At 38.9% G+C, this 20,868-nt stretch overlaps 1 protein-coding gene across 6 annotated transcripts in view; it reads right to left on the reverse strand.

The window, feature by feature from the left end:
* The window catches only part of MAST2 (microtubule associated serine/threonine kinase 2), a 228,416-nt gene that overhangs the window by 30,011 nt on the left and 177,537 nt on the right, over positions 1-20,868 (reverse strand). For 5 of the 6 annotated variants that reach the window (XM_033067135.1, XM_042779559.1, XM_033067140.1 and 2 more), the window contains 5 exons: positions 18,870-19,024; positions 11,249-11,324; positions 10,177-10,386; positions 4,447-4,548; positions 963-1,095 (listed from right to left, as the gene is read on the reverse strand). In XM_033067135.1, coding sequence (XP_032923026.1) covers positions 963-1,095; positions 4,447-4,548; positions 10,177-10,386; positions 11,249-11,324; positions 18,870-19,024 — 676 coding nt within the window. The remainder of the gene's footprint in view (positions 1-962; positions 1,096-4,446; positions 4,549-10,176; positions 10,387-11,248; positions 11,325-18,869; positions 19,025-20,868) is intronic. The other variant, XM_033067136.2, reaches the window with a different exon arrangement.

Below are 20,868 nucleotides of genomic sequence, written 5' to 3' on the forward strand. Positions count from 1 at the left end.
TCAAAGGAAATTTCCCTTTAATGTCAGATTTCAACAAATGCTATTAAATTGCATTTAGCAATCTTTGGTAGAAATTTTCCCAAAGAGCTCTTCACTTGAAGTCAACCTGTCACTGTCATTCCAGTAAACACCAGAGAAGTTAAACTAGTCCTAGCCAGACTACTAATTTATGTTAAAATTATGCTCTCCTGAGATAACAAAAAGTACAGTTCAATCACTGAAATATTCTGCAGTAACCTCCAGCCTCTGTCACACTTTCTATTGTTGCTGAACAAGCTGTGCGTGCTCACAAAACTTGTCATTTCAGCCAGCAAAGTGCCAGGTAGAAATATTAACTACTAATTCTAAAGTTACAATCTTCTGGGCCAATATATGTCTATATTAAGTTTACCATATGCAATTCTGGCACCTTGCAGAAAAGCTGTTTCTGTCCTTACACTGCTCTCTTTGGTTTGGCTGCTACACAAGATGTAAAACTTCGATCTCACCTCCAGCTAAAAATTCAAACTCAGCTTGGTAATCTCATGGAAAACCACAAAATACATATTTTTCCCAGAGAGGACAATCAGGTGGGATGACAGGATACTTTCCAACCAGGCCACTAGCTGGCCAGACAGATCAGAAAAATAACAGGTGAATTTATTTTACTGTCCAACAGCACAGAGAAAACAGTTAAGTCCTAAAGCCATTTTCTAACATTATTTCAGTTATAATACAGGGAGACATTATTAACATCATAAGTAAAGAACTGTCACTATTGATGTGCCATCCTTACCCCAGCAACATTCCTTTGAGACACGGGGCTGGAAAGGACAGTCTAGAATTTGACAGCAAACAGGAAAATAAGGAAAAATGGCCTAGAAATTCAATCAATAAACTAAAAGCATCCTTCAGCTATATAGTAACCAGGAGATCTGACTATCCTTTCAACAGTTTGGAAGGTACATAACAAGAGTTCTCACCCTCCAGGGGATCCCTGGTGAGTCCCAGCTGGCTGATAATGTAACGAGGAATGTCACATTTAATTCCTTGCCCTTCCTTGGCATGGCCTTCTGCAGCTTCCAACAAATGGTAGAACTCTTCAGGATCAAACTCCTACAGCAAAGCAGTGAGAGACACAGAGAGAGGTAAATGATGCAGCTTTACAATTATGAAAGGTTTCTCCCCCATAGAGGGGAATCCTCAGAAACAGCCAGAGGTAATTCTGGGCTCAGCAGTGATGCAGAACATTTCCAGTTATAACAATCAAGGCAATGCTTCCCACTCTGCTCTGCAAAACCAACAGACAGTTACATCCCACAAGGTGTCCACAGGTTCAGATCTGCAAATCAAAACAGAACAAGGACTGTAGGGACTTTCTACAAACCAAACCCAAACTTTCAAAAGGTCTTGTTAACCTAAGTGTCAAGTGTGGACAGAACTCCCAGTTTTGCCACATTGGGATGTGCCAGGGAAAGGTCTGTGATGAGAACTGAGGCACCACCTTCTGCCACCTCCATCTGACAGGTGAGTTAACCCAAGATAAGCCTTTCCTGCTGCCAGATGTCACTTCTGACCAAGCGATACACCCACCCAATCCTGTCACTGTCCTAACCTCAGCAATTGCTAATGAAATTATTAATAAAACAGCTTTCTTTATAAGAAGTACAGCTGCTATATTTCTTGCACTCTACAGTACAGGATCACTTCAGCAACTCAGGTTTGGTGCATTTGATCTCTCAGGCCAGAAAAGGTGATAGAAGGTGTGATCTCTTGCACTGGACTAAGGGATACAGTAGGAAACAAAGGACAAGCTTTGGGCAGCAGGAGGGCTCTGCTTAGAAAAAACAAGACAACTTTAGCTCTCCCCCCTACAAACCTCATCATTCACCAGCAATGAGAAGCTTCGCCAACACTCTTCAAAAATTTTCCAGTGAAATGGGAGGATGAAAGAGGAAGAGTTTCAGCAAACAGCTGAGCATGCACAGACAACTGAGGACATCACTAAAGAACTGGTGTGTGGTCAGCAGCATAAGAGAAAAAGAGCACAGAACTGCAAACAAGAAAAGGAAATTAGAGCTTGTAATGATGTGAAGATACTTGAGCACAGAACAGATGCACTTCTCCAATGCTGCTTGGATAGATGCTGTCACCAAAGACAGAAGCAATGTGAGAAAAAAAGTTTCTTCCCAACTCCTCTGGAAAAGGATTAAACAACAGCCTCAGATGTGGCAGAGAGCAGGAGTCAGACCAGAGAGAACCACAGAGAGATGGTCACCAGAATGCAGTGAAAGGGATGGTGGAGCCAAGGAAGGGCTCCTTGAGGTACAACTGCAGATCATTTATTGGTGAGTAAAAGACAGAGGGAAAAAAACAACTTGGTGACAAAAAAACCCCAAACATACAAAACATTAAGGAGCTATATAAATTCCAGCTCTGACTTCTTTATGGTAGGTTTAATCATTTGAATACAGAAGAAGAGGAGGTAGGTGCTATGGAAAAATAAACTGAAAAAAAACAAGGTACTTTTTTCCAAAGATGATTGCAGAGATGCTCAGACCAGTTATTACTTTCTTGAAGCCCCAGAGATTGTCTGTCAATAAACATTTCATAGTCCAACAGGTAATACAAAGACAGAAGCCAAATAGCTGAACTTCAGAATACTTAAATGTGGAGATTAAATGCTTTTGACTGCATTAAAAGAATCACAACCATCACAAGCACTATGATGGATATTTACTTCATTTACAAGGAAGAAAGAAGAATAAGCTGTGTTACTAAAGTTAACCTTAATATTAAATAGTAGAAAAATGTTTTAGAAATTCACAAATAATTGAAGCCAAAGGTTGAATTACAAAAAAGCATGTTAAAAATAGAAAAGAAAATTAGTTCTCAAAAGCTATTTAAACAGTTGACTATCCATTATTATATTTCTTGTTTTATGGGACAAAAGGAATATGAGTATTTAATTCTTCATGTCACCAGATTAAAATAAATATTTCGGAAAAAACTGCTAGAAAGGCAATGCAGGTAAAAAAACCCAGGTAAGATTAACCCAAAAATCCAGATACTATTTCTATACTTTGGAATCTGGCCACTTCATTGTCAAGGTTGCCACTACATACTTTGGAATCCATTACTCAAATCTCAATGACTTTGCTGCTTCCACCTGCTCCCACTCACTTTGCAGAGCATCAGGTGGAGAAGACATAGAAGAACCTGGAGACCTCTTGATATGCAACTAAGAGCTGCCTTGAGTTTGGAACTCTTTGCAGGTACAGACATGGGCTCACAAGGCTTTCTGTACACAAGCAAAAAGGACAATGGTGAATGCAGCAAATACAAACACGGTGAGTTTAAATTTATCTCCTTTGTCCACTGTCTTCACTTCCAAAACAAATTTTGAAGAAGTGCTGGAAGATAAGTGGGAGTCACAAAAACTCATCTAAGTCACAAACATGGTTTGAAAACCAAGGAATTCCCAGTTTGAATGGAGTTGTGCCTAGGATTTTCAGTGCAGTCTGGAAGAGCTTTCTTGAACCAGTAAGTGAATAACTTCCCCACATTCTCACTAATTTTCAGCATGCTTTTGAAACACAGGCACTGAATTGAACCCTTTCAGTTGTGTATACCTCTTTGTATATATATGGAAGGTTTATACTAACCTTTTTGCTATGGCATGACACTGAGAATACAGGTTTTCAAGCTGCTTCTCCACCACACCAAGAAAATATTTTTGTAGTTGCAGAACTTCAGGAAATAATAGTGGCCTAATCAATTGGAATTGTCTAAACAATTTTCACCATTTTCTAGCACTAAATTTAAAAATTGCATTATTATTAACCAAGTTAAGTTGTTAAAAAAGGAGTGAGACTTGCTTTTCCTTGTGTTCCAATAGCACCAAATAGGATTTCAGACCCAGGCTCCTAAATCCCCTTGGATCTCACATGGGTGTATCCCACTGGATGTTCACAGATGGAAAACTTGACACCAGGTTTCACGAATTGCTGGGTCTACAGGAAGGGTTTGAATCTCAGAGCCCAAACACCATTTATTTTATGGTAGGGAACTTCTTCCTTAGTGACAGCTCTTCCTTAGCACAGCACTCTGGACACCAGGCACACCCCACACAGACATTTACAGGCTCCTTACAGTGGCTATTAACAATATGAGGAACATCCAGTGGCATCAAGTAGCATGGAATGATGTTGACAGCTACATCTGGCCCCTCAGCCATAAACTTTATACTAAAATACAATTTAGGTGCTGATGCAGCTGACAGCCCATTGGAGAACTACTTCTGTATTAACGCAGAAGCCACTTAGCACTTCTTTTTTCTTTTTTTTTTTTAATATCAACTTACTTTTCATCAATGTTTTAATGAGCATTTAAAGATTTCTTTTGAAGGCTTTGTGTCCCTTATCTCCTCAAGTGCACAGCACTCCTTAGGTGCAGGCCCACACTCACCAGGCACTCGAGCAGCCGCGCTGGCCGGGCGATGATGATCATCAGCTTCTTCACCAGCTGCGTAACGAAGGCAACCTCGGAGCTCTCGGACCGCTCGTGGGCCTGTGGACAGCACAACAGCACATCATGGCACCAGCACTGAACTCTGAATTTCTCTATGTCACATGCTGAATGCAATCACAGCTCGGTAACCCATTCAACAGCAGAAGTGTGGCTGAGCCAGGGCAGGCTGAGCTCAGCTCGCTCAGGGATGCCAGGGTATGGCTTTGCCATCACAACTGACTCCCATTATCATGCAAGACATATTTCAAAGGCTCTGTTTGCATTATATCACCTATCAATTATAATAGATGCAATGTGGGCTTAGTTTATTTTTCTAAATGAAAAGAGTAATACTGATTTTTTCAATTTTACCTTCCACACAATACTGACATCTAAGTAATAACTAACAGACACATTTCTGAGCTTTACTTTCAGCTAGAATTTGAACTAGAATTTGTCCTTATCATCAAGAAAAACTCAACCTCCATTCCTCTTTTTCCAGTTTTATCAATCCTGTTGAATAACTCCAGCATTGCATTGTATGTTATGTAGGATCAAGCAGGTAAGCAAAGAGCATATAGAAACTTAATTCAGAAAATTTAGTCCTGTTACTTTACCAAATTTCAGCAAAAATTCAAGTCTTAGTTTCAATATATATGTGTGTATTTGTGTGATGGGATGTCTTTTTACAACAGCAAACACACCAAAACAATGGTAATTTTTTTTAAAAAGAGCAACACAAAAACTCCCTCAGAAATCACCCTTCTCTTGATGAAGCACACAATGGCTACATGATGAGTTCTGGAGCAGAAATATAATAGTATTTAATTGCAGAGTGATAAAAAAATTGTTCCAATGCCTTGCAAAAACTCTCTAAGTACAGCTATTTTTCCCCAAGGTCTAAAAATTGTGCTTTAACACAGCCACAAATACAGAGTCCAGAACTTAACAAATGAGCTTTTGCTGGCAATGAGCCAGTTACTTATAAGAGTGATATTTATAACAACAGTGCAAGCAGCAAGAAACTAAAAGGTTAATTTGGTGTTGTCCATTAGAATCATCCTAGAAAAAGACACATATATATGTCTTTATATGTCTGAGAAGTCAAATCACACTGGTGACCACCTAAAAGAGCAATGCAAACACGGGGAGCAGAAATTCAGAACTAGAAATATGCAAGCAGCATTTTAGATAACATATCTCTGATCCTTTGCTGCCAAACAAAAAAATATCAAAAGGTTCATTATTTCTCATTTTGACACCAGTGAAAATAGAAATGTTGATTGTCTCCTTCTGCACTGATTAGCGTGGGCTAGAATTTTAACCTTGAAGAGAATGATGTGCCTGCTAGCTCATTATCTAAAAACAATATCAGAGGTCCTTCCGGGCTTTAGAACCTTAAAAAGATGATTATTTTGCAAATATTGAAATAAGTTGTAATTTCTTCTACTAATTAAAATATTTTTTAAGTTATAGAATAGAAAATAATTGCAATGAAAATTATAAATAATCACTTTGTGTCCTCTAATGCATTATGCAAACTTGTAAGTTACAAAACAAATTTTAGAAAGAAATTAATGCTTTCATATTTTAAAAGCCATTCCCCACCACCAGGGGTTAGCTGCACTAAAATTAATAGATAAAACATCAACAACTTTGTATTATTTTAAATTTGAGCCATGCAATTGGAAAGTCCTTTTCTCTCCCTCACATAGGTTATATTATGCAAAAAATATAATATAATAGATATCCTTCATTATTTTACATCTATTTATACTGTTAAAGAGACCTTAGTCTTTTAAATCAAGTCCTTTTGTTTTCTCCTTTTCTCATCTACGATAATTCAGGCAAAAATAATTTTAAAATGCAGCTAGTTTAATCAGGTGTCTGTTTTGAAAATGAAAAGCTAGACCATGACTGCCAAACAATACAGAAAAGCAAGAGGGAAAAGGAAAAAAACATTTACAAAAACCAAACACAACTTGTAACAGCCACTCAGCCATCATCTCTGCACAGCGCTGCTCTTCCAAGATCCTCAGTGAAACTGCCTCCTCTTCTTTGCTGCTCACACAGGACAGCCCAGACATCCCTGCAGACCTCTCCTTTCCAGAGTGTCCCACGGACAGAGCCCAGGAGCAGCAGGTTTGTCCAGCCAGGCGCTGCTGCTGCTCCCATGAGCCAGGTGCCAGCTGTGCCAGCCCAGCAGCGCGTCCCCAGGACCTCCAGGCTGCTGCTGCCATCTCAGGGTCCCCCTCCCCTGCCCTCCCCAGGAGGGCTCTGGGCAGGCTGATGCCATTCCTGCACACTCTGCTGGTGACACGTGGACAGGAGGTGGCCATGGGTAATTCACAAACCGATTCCCTCGTCTGAAAGACCCATCCGTCACTAACTGTGGCTGCTGGGGCATGAAATTAAAATCACTGCCCTCCCCTGGGGTTCAGCACGACCAATAACTGGGATATGCAAGTCACAACACTGTAATTGAGCTAATATACTGATGGAAACCAAAACAATAGACCTGCAAAGCAAGGACTGATAAATTTACACTCAGTCTCCTACTAAGAAAGCAATCCCAGTCAGAATATCCATTTGCCAATACACAGCATCAGTCACTGCTGTGGAATACTCATACCCACCCCTGCTCCTTTTGTTCCATGCACCTGTAATCCTTCACCTTCCTGCCCAACTGGCTACACCTAGGCAATAGTCATCAGACTTCTTTTGGCTGCTTCTACCTTAATTGATTCAGCCAAATAATAACTGACTATAACCTTTTGTTCCTCTGTAACCTGAGATTCTAACCCATGGTAACAGGCAAAGAACTGAATGTCACATGTTCTCTTTTATATCAGTGCTTTATCTTTTTTTTTTCTTTTTTTTTGTATTTCTACTTTGATGTGAAGTGTAGCATTCAAGTTCATGCTTTCCAAAATGAAAAAAAATCTCTTAAAATTCATTTTTATTTCATGATAATTTCAATGATGCGATAAGTTCTTCTGGCTAAAAGACAGTATTTCATGCTCCAAACAAGGGAAAAGATCTCATTTGCCATAGCTAATGAGATTTGTTGGCATGTTATTACAAAAGCCAGAAGACTAAAATCTTCCAAAAGCTTTCTGGTTTGGTGCATTTAAATAGCTCATTATTTGCATACCCAAACAGTCTCTTTTACATTTTTACTCAAACTACAGTATATTAAATCAAGTTTCCTTTTTATGGTTTGAAATGCTGGGCAAGTTTAGTTTGTTACCAGGTATCAGAATCAACACTTTAAAAAGAATTTTTAAAAGAGGGAATCCATTCTTTCACAGTAAAATTTTAAGAAAATCTGTGGATATTTCTGCCACTTTACAACTCCCAAGTCAAAGAGCTTTTTAAATTACCTCCTAATTGGCATTATTTATGTACTTACTATTTATACTTTACAATCTAAGCAAAGGTTAAGATCCTGCCATCAAATTTGGAATAGTTTAGACTTGACTTCAAAATGTCCTGTGTTTCAGGTGAGTCCTCCAAAAGAAATAGTATCACCAATTTCTACATATTTTTACTAAAATGCCCCAATTATTTCCTTACAGAATTCAGTCTGAAGGGCAAAGCACAGACTGGCAAGCAGAGGAAAACAAGTAGCTTTAAAATATTAAAATCTAAAAGATAAGCTAAGGAACAGAAAAAGCCATAGGACAGGAAAAAAACAAATGAGAAGGATGTGGAATGAAGCTTTTGGCTTTCCTCCGATGTCTTTAATGTCTTTGTTCTCTTCCTTCTCAGCCTGTTCTGCCTCCCTTGCCTCTCTAAACTTTGCTTTTAATCACCTCTAGCCCACCTTACTTCCTGGAGTAAATCAATCAAGCTCAAGAGCTGCCCTTTCTCTTGCTCCAACTCTGCAGAAGATGTTAAGGAGGAAAAGGGCAAAGAAAGCCCCAAAAGCCAATTCCTGAGCAAGCTCAGAAATGACCATTGCATGTCCTCCAATCACAATTCAATGACACCTTTCCCCGTATTTCAGAGCAGCAGGATAATGCCTATAGGATCAAGGGAGAAGGGACATTTAAGTGTATTTTGAGGATTTGTTCTGAGGGGAAGAGGAGAAGAGGAAAAAGCTGATTAATCCGACCCACACCTCCTCTGAGACCCTGATTAACCTCTTCAGGCCAGAAGTCAGGACTGAAAATGCAGACTGGAAGTGGCAAGCCCTAATTTATGGCTCTCTCAGTTCCTTATGGTGTAAGAAATCACTGTCCACACACAGAGGAGGAAAGTCAGGGAGAGGCAGAATTTCAGGCTCCAAGGATCTGCTGCCACCAGAAGCAGTAAAACACACTGTAGTCCCCCTGTGCCCCTGAAGTGTAAGGATTTTGCTGAGCATACAAAGTCACTTTTAATGAAAACTTTTCAACTTCCAAACCATCACCCAAAGAGGCCTGATGCCTTATTTCACAGTTGACATGTGCAAATACCCTGCTTCCAGATTCTGGAGATACAAGGGGGACCCACAAGTGGTTACTGATACCCTGTAGGCAGACAATCATACAGCCCCCCAAAAGATAATCCCTACCTCTCTTGGTTTGTCAAAATTATATTCCCTAAGCAGAACATCACAGATCCAAACATGACTCATTTTTCTCTCAAGCATAACAAATACCAGAAAAATTACAGCTATATTTATATAAATAGGGTAGCCAAAAAAATTAGCTGATACAAGGGAAGTTCCTGCAGCTTTCAGAAAACTTTTTAATACAACAATTGTATATTAATATAATATTTTTTCTCATCTGCCTTTTTCTAATGTCTGAAAAGAGTGGGAAAGCTACAAGCTACCTCAATTCATGCCAGTGGGTTGGCAAACTGATAAATAAAGATAAAATTAAATTAAAATCGTAACAGAAAACAGTATTTTAGATGTTCTGTTTCCAGGTGTCTCTGTGATATTTGCTATCTGATAATGCAATCTTTGCATTATCTAATGCAGTTTTTTTCAGCTTTCTGTATCATTAAAGCAGAGGATAAGATATTCCTAAACAGGGGTCTGGACCCAGCAACAGCAAATGGCACAGACCCTTCACGACAGTTATAGCATAAATTCTAAATGATGTTTTAAATTTAATATTGTTCTCATTTTAAGGAGAAAGAGCAAGTTTCAATGAGTAGCTGAAGCATACCGAGAATGCATTAATATTACGCCCCCTTGTGTATTTTCATGTGCTTTGAATGCCACAAAACACATCGAAGTACTAAAAACCCACAACTGGATTAAGTTCAGGTCAAGAAAATCTTTTGTAAAAAATTTACAGCAACTCTGTGGTTGTTGCACCAATAACTGTGGTGTTTTCGCTCCATGAAGGCACTATTGTAATTAATAAGTCACTCAGAATCCTGAAGTTCATGAGAAAAGATTTCAGTAATTTTGTTTACCTAAATAAATCCCATTTTCATAAATGGTAAAGACTGTCTTTGACTTACTCCTATTCACATTTAATTGCTGTACAAAGTTCACAGGTGAAGTGACTGACTAAAAATCCACCTACAGTAGATCAACAGGAGACTGGAACATCTCAGATCTCCCTACACCCTCCACCTGCTGCCCCTCCCCTGGAATCCACACTGTCTCTCCTAAAATCAAAGCTCTAGTTTACTGGTTAAAGTCTCAATCAAAATAATATATTCTATTTTCCAGAGGGCACTTACATCCTGGAGAAGTTTCTCTAAGTTTTCCTGCAGCTCATAAAAGTACCGAGAAGTAATAAGACCTTCACGTGATTTATCTAGGCAATCTCTGGCCAGTTCAATAACTTGATGATGAATGAAACTGAGGACCCCATCCGCTAATTGCAGCACGTTCTCTGGAGCATTCGAGGCAATAAACTCTGCCAGCCGTTCTTCCATCTGTGCCGTGGCCTAAAAGTGCAAAATAAAGAGAAATTACTCCTGAATTTTACTAACACAGACCTTAAAGCATAAACAAGTCAGGTGCTCAAGTAACATTTGCAATACCAACTGCAAATATTTCAAAATACAGCAGTGTTTTCTGAGAATAAAGATAGCACATCAGAGGCAAAAGTTATGTTCACATGAGCAAGTAACTACAATTAATCAAAACATGCTTTCTGAAAATGTAAATGACCATAAAAATATCTTGGTCCTGAGGCTCTATCCCTCCCTGGGTCTCTAAAGAAAGGATGTAAGATGTGAGGCAGTTTTCAGAACTTTTAGACAAGACTGTGGAAGCTGAAAATCATTGCCCCAAGCAATAAACACGCGGCGTTTCTATCACTATAAGCCCTGATATCCTGTCTCCAGAGAAACATCTATTTTTGTTGGTGGTGGAACAGGAAGGAATGGCCATATTGACAGCTGTGGGATACACAGTCTTCTACGCTCATTTCAATGAGATTTTAACTTTTAACTTGCTTCCACAGGTTTCAATATTCAGCTTTTGAAAAAGCCAAGAAAAGGCCCTTCTTCTCACTCTTGTGAGAATTTCTCATGCCAATACAAGCCATCAGAAATTTAGTAAATATGAAATACATACAAAAACAATTTCTGCCTTTTCCATTCTAATCTCTATGTACACTAAATCTATTTCTTCTTCTGCAGAATTAACATATGAAGATGTGGAGGCAGCTTCAAACTCTCAGCAAACTGCACTGCTTGGAAATGAGATGTAAGAGCTGGGCTCCTTCTCCAACCAGCACTACAAAATAATTCTGAGCTTGGACACAAGTTCATTGAACGCATTATTCAAAAAGTGATTCTTTACCTTTGGAAACCTTTCTTTGTACACATGATTCATCATTATTATTTCACTGTCAAAGGAAACTGGAGAGCGACCAGGGCTAGAGGAGAAAAGAAATCATGTTATCATTTACAGATATCACACCAAAACTTTTCAAACCGCTGATCATAAATGCTGCCACACTGACAGTAGCCCTTCCAAAAGTTTGAGTTCACTTCAGTAATGTGCAGATGCTGAACTTCAGAGAAGATGCTGGCAAGCACTCTGCAGTCTCCTGGAGACTGCTGACATCCCTGTGCCCACACGAGCTCTGGCAGAAACCGCCCCTATTTCATTTCCAGTGAATACAAACCCTAACACAGAAGCATGTAAAACTCCAGGGCATTTATTGCAGATACATTTGCTATTGCCCTCATTCTGTGACTGCTCTCCATGGCAGCAGGAGCAGCCTTACTCCAACAGAAATCACAGTGAGCTCTGGAGTCAGTGCCAGAAAGGAGCAGAGCAATAGGAAGTAAGGAAGTTGAGATGATTTGTTTTCCTTTGTCTGAAGGATACTGCCTGAGCACTGTTATTCAGCTAAATCTTACATATAAAATAAATACCACAGGCAACAGGGACAGAGTGTTTTTATGAACGCTGCACTCCCTTGATGCACATTACACCATGGATCCATATGCATCTATGCATAGGTTAGCAAGAAACTTTAAGGCACACCAAAAAACCAGGACACTAAACCTTGACAAGCTGCATTTCTATTACTGTTGGGGTGGTTTTTTTTAAAGAAGGGTTGCATCTCATTTCATCACATCTGATGGTATGCAGGGCTCTGACTCACTGTGCCACCGAGGACAGCAGGATGAGGTAATGCAGATAATCCCCAGCTACAGATCGCCTGCAGCAGCTCGTTTCTCCAGCCACCTTGTTTCAACGTTCAAGACAAACCAGGGCTTCAATTATTTGGCATCTTACATGACTATTGTCCTTATGATTTTAAGAGTATTAAATACTGCTAAAAATACTCCATGTCGAAAGATACAATTTTATCTTGAACGCTTTCAAACATTTCAAACTTTCTAATGAAGGATGAAATGGATCTCTCTAAATGGAATAAATGCATTTTAAACTTGGAATGCATTACAGTTACTACCTTGCTGCTAACCTACTTAGAGCAAAAACATTCTTTTGGCAACATATATTAACAATTCAAAGAAAATTTAACTCCTTGGCTCACAGACTGTAGCAGTACCAAACTATTTCATGCCTTGTACTGAAATTCCATGAATTACATCATGTCTTGTTTTTATTACTGTTTATCCCCTAGCTTGAGAAAATGCACTTCAGATTAAATCTGTCATTGAATCCTTCTGCTAAAGAAGAAGAAAATTGATTTGGATGTTATGAATAGGAAGTAAAAAGACATTTTCATCAACTTCCCTTAGCTTGGTAGATAGCTATTTTTAATCAAGGAGAATTTTCTTTAAAAAGACACATTTCTATTCATACGTAATGTATGACATAATTAAAACATACTGGTAAGAACATTGAAATTGCAGAGTTAGAAGCAAATTTCCCTGCACAAATTCCCCTTTTGCTACCCTTATCTTTTCTTTCTCTAAGACCAAAGAGCTGACACAAACACAATACTTGTTTACTGGTACTTCATATGGAGCTGAAGGACTTGATGAACACAGTTATTGAAGAATTTATTTTCCTCTGTGTTATCTAACTGAGGTATAAATTACAAGTATATATAAGCCCTTTGATACTTATACAGAAATACAACACATACTTCATTTTAACATTAAAATTTGCACATGCTTAAGTATTTGCTGTCCTAGACTACAATAAAACATGAGGGATTTTGCCTTTTGCTTTCAAGGCACTTTATTCATATGGATACAGGAAATTAAGAGCTATGCAGAAATCAGGCTACTTGAGCTGTCCTGCCAGCAGATGTAGCATTTCCTTAGGGAGAACCATGACAGGAAAATTTACTGTGTTTGCTTTTGTTTTTTATGAAACAATTTCTGTGCACACCAATTGGCAAGAAAGTGAACGTTTAAAATCCCTCAGCTTCCTTGGGCATTTGCAGTTTTGTCTTTCACCTCTGGAAGCTCATCTATGCCATTTTTTACCAACTAAAACAACAGAGTACCCAAAAGTCTCCTCGGATCGAGGGGCACACTGTCTTCCAAAATAAAATTTGCTCAATATACCAGGTGAATTTAAATGTCTAGCTGACTAGAGCAAGACTGCAACATAACATACTGCACCATAATTTCTAATGTTGATCCTCAGCTTGGGAAACTAAGGAACTAATTAGCTGGATACCTGACTAACTAACTGAAGGCTGCCTGCCAAGCACTGGTGGGGACTTTAAAGCCCTCTGGGACACAACCAGGTGAAAAAGGAACAAGGACTGGGCAGATAACTGAATGCCACCAAGGGAGAACATAAGGAAATTTTAAAAAAAAAAAGATAAAAGGAGTTCAGTACATTTTATTGGCATGATTTCTTTTCAAATGCAAAAGCTTCACACATTCATCCAGCACCAAAAATTTCACAGACAGAACTAAACCAGTCTAACATTTCAAGCCTCACAAAGGAACAGATTATTTTCTGCAAAACAGAGGACACATGCTGTGCACGTGCATAACATTTCAAGACAAAAGGCAGGCTCCTTCCCTTTTCTTGGTGCAGACAGGTAGGTCAAAGAAATTATTATTGTCAGTGAGTTTTTCATTTCAGCAGAGCAGACATTAGAAGAATAATATCTGTCCCCTTAAGCTTAACAGCAGAATGAAAAACTACTCTCTTCTTTCCCCTGCTTCACGCTCCCTCCACTTTATGAGACGATGTGGTGCTGGATTTTCAGGCATATCTATCTCCCACCAAGATTTCAGTTGCCTTCAACCTGTCAAAGCTCATGTGTCCTTATCTGATGCTTGCAAGTGAAAATAGCTTATAGACAGCTATTCTGAGGAGCATCATTTACAAAATAACTTAAATCTTACAAAATCTAGTTTAAGTGTGACTAAATGAAAGTCAGATGCTTATGAATACGTAATTTTCCCTTCCCTGTGATAGCTTTATTTATTAGGAAAAAGAAAAAAAGCTAAAAGGACTGTGCTTCCCTCTGCTTTCATCCTGTATATAAAAGTTTAATTAGGTTGTATTTACAGGACATGACCAAAGTCAGTTCTCATAGGAACTTAAAACTATAGGCTTGAATTTTCTGTCATTTCCAGACACACAAAATAAGGAATTTGAAAACTAGAGAGCTAAAGTTGGATAAAGTAGGCACTAAGATGAGCCTTCAGCTGAAGGTGAGCCTTCCTCTTCTCCAAGAAATAAATAATTAAATGTTTGAGGTAATGTAAATTACATTTATACTAGAAGTCAGAAAACACCCCAGCAGCAGGGGCTGCAACTTTTTTTTTCCAGTATTTCAGGGATTTTATGCATGCCAGCAAAGACTGAGACTGCTTTAGAATGAAAGCAGAAAGTTGGAATAATGAGCAGTGCAAAGGACAAATAAGAATACCCAGCTTTTTTCACAACAGAAAACCACAAAAATAGTGAGTGAACCCAAAAGCTAATAAATTTTAAATCAATCACTTTGAAGAACCTTTTCAAGTCAAGTTCACAGGACACAATATCTTGAGAGAGGGGAAAAAAAGAAACCAACGTTATCTGTAATGCAGTTAGAATGTGCTTTCAGAAGGAACAGATGCTTTGTGCTGTAGAATATAAAACTATTATCCTTCCCCAAATCCATGGGGGTGTGGATCCTGCTCCACAGCTCATGGTGGACGGCACTGCCTGAGAGCAGTGTGAAGGGATGAACCCACCACGATTACCCAAGTGCTTAAAGCTGCCTCTGAAGCGCACTGAGATGAGAGAGCCCCACAGCCTGCAGGATGAAAGATAAAAATGGACTATGCAGGCCACTGGTTTTCACAACACCTATTCCTTCTTGAGCATTTCATCATCAGGAATGTTTTTTGGTATTTTCCAGGAGTTTTATCTGTATATTTTTAATCGCAGGATCCAGTGTGCTAAAAGTCAGGCTGGGGGATTGCATTTTAAATGCACTACCCAGCAAAGAGATGAAGAAGGATGATCTCATCTACTTCAGCTATATAAAAATTCACTGCAACAATCTTCAGCCTTTTTTACCTAGACAACATTACCCTGAAATACAAAGAGATCAAGAAAAATGGGCAGATTGGTGGGCTGAGTGACTGCACAAAGGTAGCTCCTGAAAAAGTCATTATTAGTTAACTCTACTTTTATCTCTGACATTCTCCACACATTCCCACATGTGAACAACTGCTAAAGACGACAAGTAAAGAGAACTGGGAAAAGATGGAAGGCAGTATCTCTCTAACTTAAAAAGAGTAACTTCCACAACTTTTCATGCATTTTACTCCAGAGAGAAAAGATCTTGTTCAGGTAAAGCCCAGGACTGATCTAAACAAAACAAATGTAGCCTGGGGATCTCTCTGTTGGTCAATAACTTGAAGGATTTGAAGGTTGCATTATTTAAAATAAAAAAAAATACGGTTGAGAGATGACATTTAGGAAGTACTTCTGCAGGTAGTAAGTATTTTCTTCTACTAAAGACACACTACAAGCACCAAAACAGGTGAGTCACATGGAAATACGTTATTTGACTGAGTATTTGAATACTGGATCGTTTTGAGACAGATGAGAGAACAGACTCCTGGATTTTGCAAGCAGCTTTATAAGGATATCACACCTTTGCATTCCAGGGCTGGTCTCATGTTCTCTCCTTCCCCCTGCACAGGAAAGCAGCTGGGAAAGAACCAGTGCCATTTCTTCAGGGCAGAAATTACAGGCATTTCAAATAAGGCATGATTAAATAAAATATGAGTATCTTCAAGGCACACTGGCAGAACACCTCAAGCAAAGCAGAGGTGCTACCAACCTGCCAGTGCACCCTCCATGACTGCACACTTTGTTAGTCTTATCATCCAGTTTGATCATTAAGAGTGCTCTGTAGGAACAGAACATTTGCAGCTGGGTACAAGAAAATGGCACATTTCTAGTCAAAGAAGTAAGTATATTTTCCCAAAAGTTACATCTAGGCAATATTCCATACCTAGGAACATAAAGGATCATCTCATACTTCTAAAAAAAATCTTGGATTACAGAGACAAAAAAACAGTCCCAGCATTTGACAGCGACATCTCAAAATGCCAGTTCCTCTCTCAAAAAGAGATGTAAGGCTGCAGTCATATAGGATGGAAAAAGAATATACATTAACAATGACACCATCTTTTAAATTACAAAGCCATGGCTGCCAATTAAGGGAAATGTCTGATGCATTTTGTTCATCTGCTTTTCGTTAAAGCTCATCGTACAAGACCACTGAACGAAAAAATACATTTTTAGGAAATTATTGCTTAATTTAATTTAATGTTGAAAAACACAAGCTGTTCTCAGCTTTCATTCTTTAAGAAAGTGAAAATATCTTCTCACCAAGTGAGGTAACTCTAAAATATGGGCAAATAAATAAGCAAGCTTTGTGCAGTGAACAATGTCTGGTCTTCATGTATTTCAGTACTTGCTTGTTTACAAGCACAGGCTGCCCTCTGTCAAAGAGGGGTTTTGCTCCTGCAAACATTGCTCCAGTTGGTTGGACTGACCTATCCATTTTCCTTGGAGGTGCAAAGGCCAGCACAAATGCCTGGTAGTGGCAAGGCTGCTTTAGAGTCATGCAGCATCACAGTACTGGCAATAAGCAAAATGAAAACCAAATGAGGCACAGTGAGTTCAAAAAATTAAATTACTTCATTCTAAGCTTTGGAATACCAATAAGGCTGGACATTACCACACTAAAAACCAGTGAGAGAGCCAGAAAAGGTATTCAAGAGAGGAAGAAAATTAATCAGTTATACGACACACTGAATTAATCTCATCTCACCACAAATTATAAACATATTCCATGGTCAGTCTGCTTCAAATTGGCTCTCAGAGGGAAAATTCTCTGCAACCTGATAACCCATATTGACAAGGAAGAAAATAAAATTGGGCTCTTCCTGTGGTATATCATGAGCTCTTCATGTATTATCAGAAAAAAAAATTGGGCTCTTCATGTGTATCATTCTTGCATTAGCAAAAGTGTCTTCTACAACAGGAATACACCTGTGTTAAAGGACAATCATTACTTTAGCATGTGGTGCCTACAGGAGCTGCCTCACCTCTACAGAATTAGTAGCACTACAGCTACACTACTGAGCAGGGGTCAGAGTTAAGAGTGGCAGCATGAGGACTCAAGTAGGACTTTTGATCAAAGGGACTTAGTACAAAATTTGTAATTAGTCTTTCACTACATGGCACCGAGGAGGGCACTGGCTAAGTGTGCCACTACCCACAGTACTCACCTGCTCCTGTAGATTACTGTGTAACTACACTTAGCAGATCCATAAGCAATTACCATGCAGCCTGCACTGAAGTTCAGAACATACAAATAATTACAAATAATTGTGAAAGGTCAGCTCTGCCATGAAATTGTATTCACCATAGGTTTTGTGATTATCCTGGCCTGTCGCTTCCTTCCTTCTTTTATATTTCCACTCAAGTCTCAGGCTGGACACACTGATTCAGCAAATCCAGTTTTTGAATATTGTTCATTAACTTAAAGGTGATATCCACCTCCAATATCCTCAGATGAATGAAGACTTCAGCTCCTTCAACCCTGCTTGTAAAAACCCTTTTCTTTCACAAGGTGTGTCTAGACTTTCACCAGACTTTCATTCACCTGGTCCAGCAGTAAAGGCATAGCAAAACTTGAGGCTTTTGCCATGATACAAAATATTTGTGGATTTATTCCATATAACTGTTAGAGATCTGCAAGAAAGATTGCCCAGAGAGTTTGTGGAATCTTTGTCCTTGGAGATATTAAAAAGCCATATGGCCATGATCCTGGGCATTAAAAAAGGCATATTAAAAGGCATATGGCATGATAGGGCTTTGCACATGATGACCTCCAGAGATTCTTTCTAATCTCAGCCATTCTGTAATTCTGTGAAAGATTAAATTCTAGTTGCTTCTGGTTTTATGTATGGAAAAATAAACTACATAGGGAAATAACCCTGGATAGTTATCTTTGAACAACCAGTTCTCCGAAGCAACAGTAAAATTATTCAGCTATTAATGCAGCAGAAATTGTGCTGAGGTGCAATTGAATTTGAGGTTTTGACTTTATCTACTCTGGTTTTCATACCCCTTCAGAAACACTGACAGAAAAGTTATTAAAAGTGGTTATAACCACATCCTTGTGATATCGTAGCAAAATTCTGAGAAGAAACTTCACTAAAGCAAATCTGCATCCTATGCATTTAGTTTGAGATACTTGTGGATCATGTTTTCATAGAGTTACTGTGAAAATACAGAAGCAGAGTATACCAACCACTTTGCAATCCAAAAACTCAGTATCAAATGTGAGGAAAAAAATCCTTTGTAATCAGATGAGGTGAGCTAAATGTTGGTTGAAATAGTTTCAAAAACATTTAACAAAGCAACTACAAACGACTACTCTCTGATCTGAAAGCACGTATAGAAATGCAATAAACATGTGCAACATTTCAAAATTCAACAAGCAATCCAAGCTCACCTGAGACTGCGAGATCGAGGCCTCAAGGCTGGAGAATGGCGCCCTTCCTCATCAGTGATGCTCTCAGTACTGAAATGCTTTGTCAGGAAATGAAGTTCATCTGCCGTGGGCTGAAAGGGCAGCTGGTGCAGCTTCTCCTGAGATGAGCATGATGACTGAGTACAGAAAAAAATACAGAAAAGAAATGCACTAATCGCATGCATAGGGGTCAGCTAATGAATGGAAGAGGAACGGATTCTGCCAGACACTGCGCACTCCAGTGGAAAAGAAAGCTATTTATCAGACCAGGTGCCTCTTTTTATTGTTCTCATTAGGCTAAGCCAACCCTTGCATTCACTGACAGAGCTGGTGAGATCAGGAAAACTTTGTGAGAGGGTTAGGGAACCACTGCATCTGATTCTGGAACCAGTACACCTGATCATGCAGACAATTTGCTATCAGGAGACAGCAAGGAAGGCACGTGAGCACCAGCACTACTCAGGAAAGGAAAAGGAGGTTCCTGGAGTGGTGAGCAACTTTCTTTCCTTTTCCCTCATGTTCTCTTAGCTCAGGAGTTTTACTGGCATGCAGAATGCTATGGAGCTGTGTAGATGTAAGAGTTTGCTGGTTATTGGCTCTCACTGGAAATTGCTACTGCAAATGGTCAGGATTTTATTTCTCCTTTTCATTGCCCATCAGGCTTCTTCTCTAATCAGGGTAGCAATAATAAAGTAAAGTATCTGACTTTGTTTTAAGATTAACAAAATTTTTTGTTAGTACATTAAACATCTTGTTTTTGTAAATAAGTTGATGCATTTATATGACATGTCCTGGAATAATAATAGACATGAAACTGCTTTAATTTGTGAACATCATAAAACTTTAGATTAAAAGAAATATTTGTGGGAAATGCTAATAACATCAAAGTTGGACATTCCAGGGGAAAAAACCGAAGGTCAATTAACAAATTGATTTTTTTGGTGTGTGATTCTTCAATGCCCCTTTCCATTTCAGAGAAGAAAATAAATTACATAAGAACAAATTAAAAATTCTCTTTAAAAACAAATGGGAAAACGAAAAGAAAAAAAAAAAAGGTGCTGAATAATCAGAGTAGCACTGAACAACACCAGTGGGCCTTATTAAAAACATCACCCTGACCTAAGTTCCACAGCTTATTATCTGATGAAATTAATTATATACACTGTTCAAGCAGAAAAACTTTTCCTTTTGCTACAACAACCCTCACTTAGACTGGAAGCACCACATCCTAGTACCAGAAGTGCTGGTGGGAGGGAGTTACACATGATATAACACATATGACCAAAGTTTTAGCTCACCTAGGAAAGAAAGCACATCTGTCTCTTGCCATATTGCTAGATCATTTGGATTGACATTTTCTGAGGCAAAAAAACCCAATCAACCAACAAATCTGAGATAAACAAATCACATAGAAGGAATCTGTTCAAATGGTGTAGTTATTCCAAGTATTGTAAGCAACAGAAAATCAGGTGATACAAGAACCTATAAACCTAAAGATCCTATTTTAGATAAAAATTGATTTGGCTCCAGATCCCCTCTCACTGCACTGCACAGAGGCATTTACAGAAAAGAACCCCCTTGAAAGCTTTGGGATGTGCACAAACTTCCCAAGTGTGCCTGGAACTGGAAGTCATCGCTTCCACCGTTTTCTTTCAGGCAGGTCTATGTGGAGGGACCACGTTGGGAAGTCACTTCCAGCCCAGTGTGCACACACTGATGTTTACCCAACTGCTGTATCAGTTTACACTGCTCTGTTCCACACTGTAGCCAAGACAGAGTGTGGGTATTTGCCCCTTTGCCCACAGCTGTTCTGCTGCTCAAACTGTTCGTGCCAAATACAGTGACTATTGTCTCCCTTAAGCACAGAATTATTCCAGTCCTGTTTTGATTTTCAGAGATTTCATTGATGTCTTTGTTTATGTCTCAAACAATACAAGGAGCAGGAAGAAGAACCTGCCTATGAAAAAACCTCAGAGAAAAA

Source organism: Catharus ustulatus, chromosome 9 (genome assembly GCF_009819885.2).
Source record: "Catharus ustulatus isolate bCatUst1 chromosome 9, bCatUst1.pri.v2, whole genome shotgun sequence".
Taxonomy (NCBI): Eukaryota; Metazoa; Chordata; class Aves; order Passeriformes; family Turdidae; genus Catharus; species Catharus ustulatus.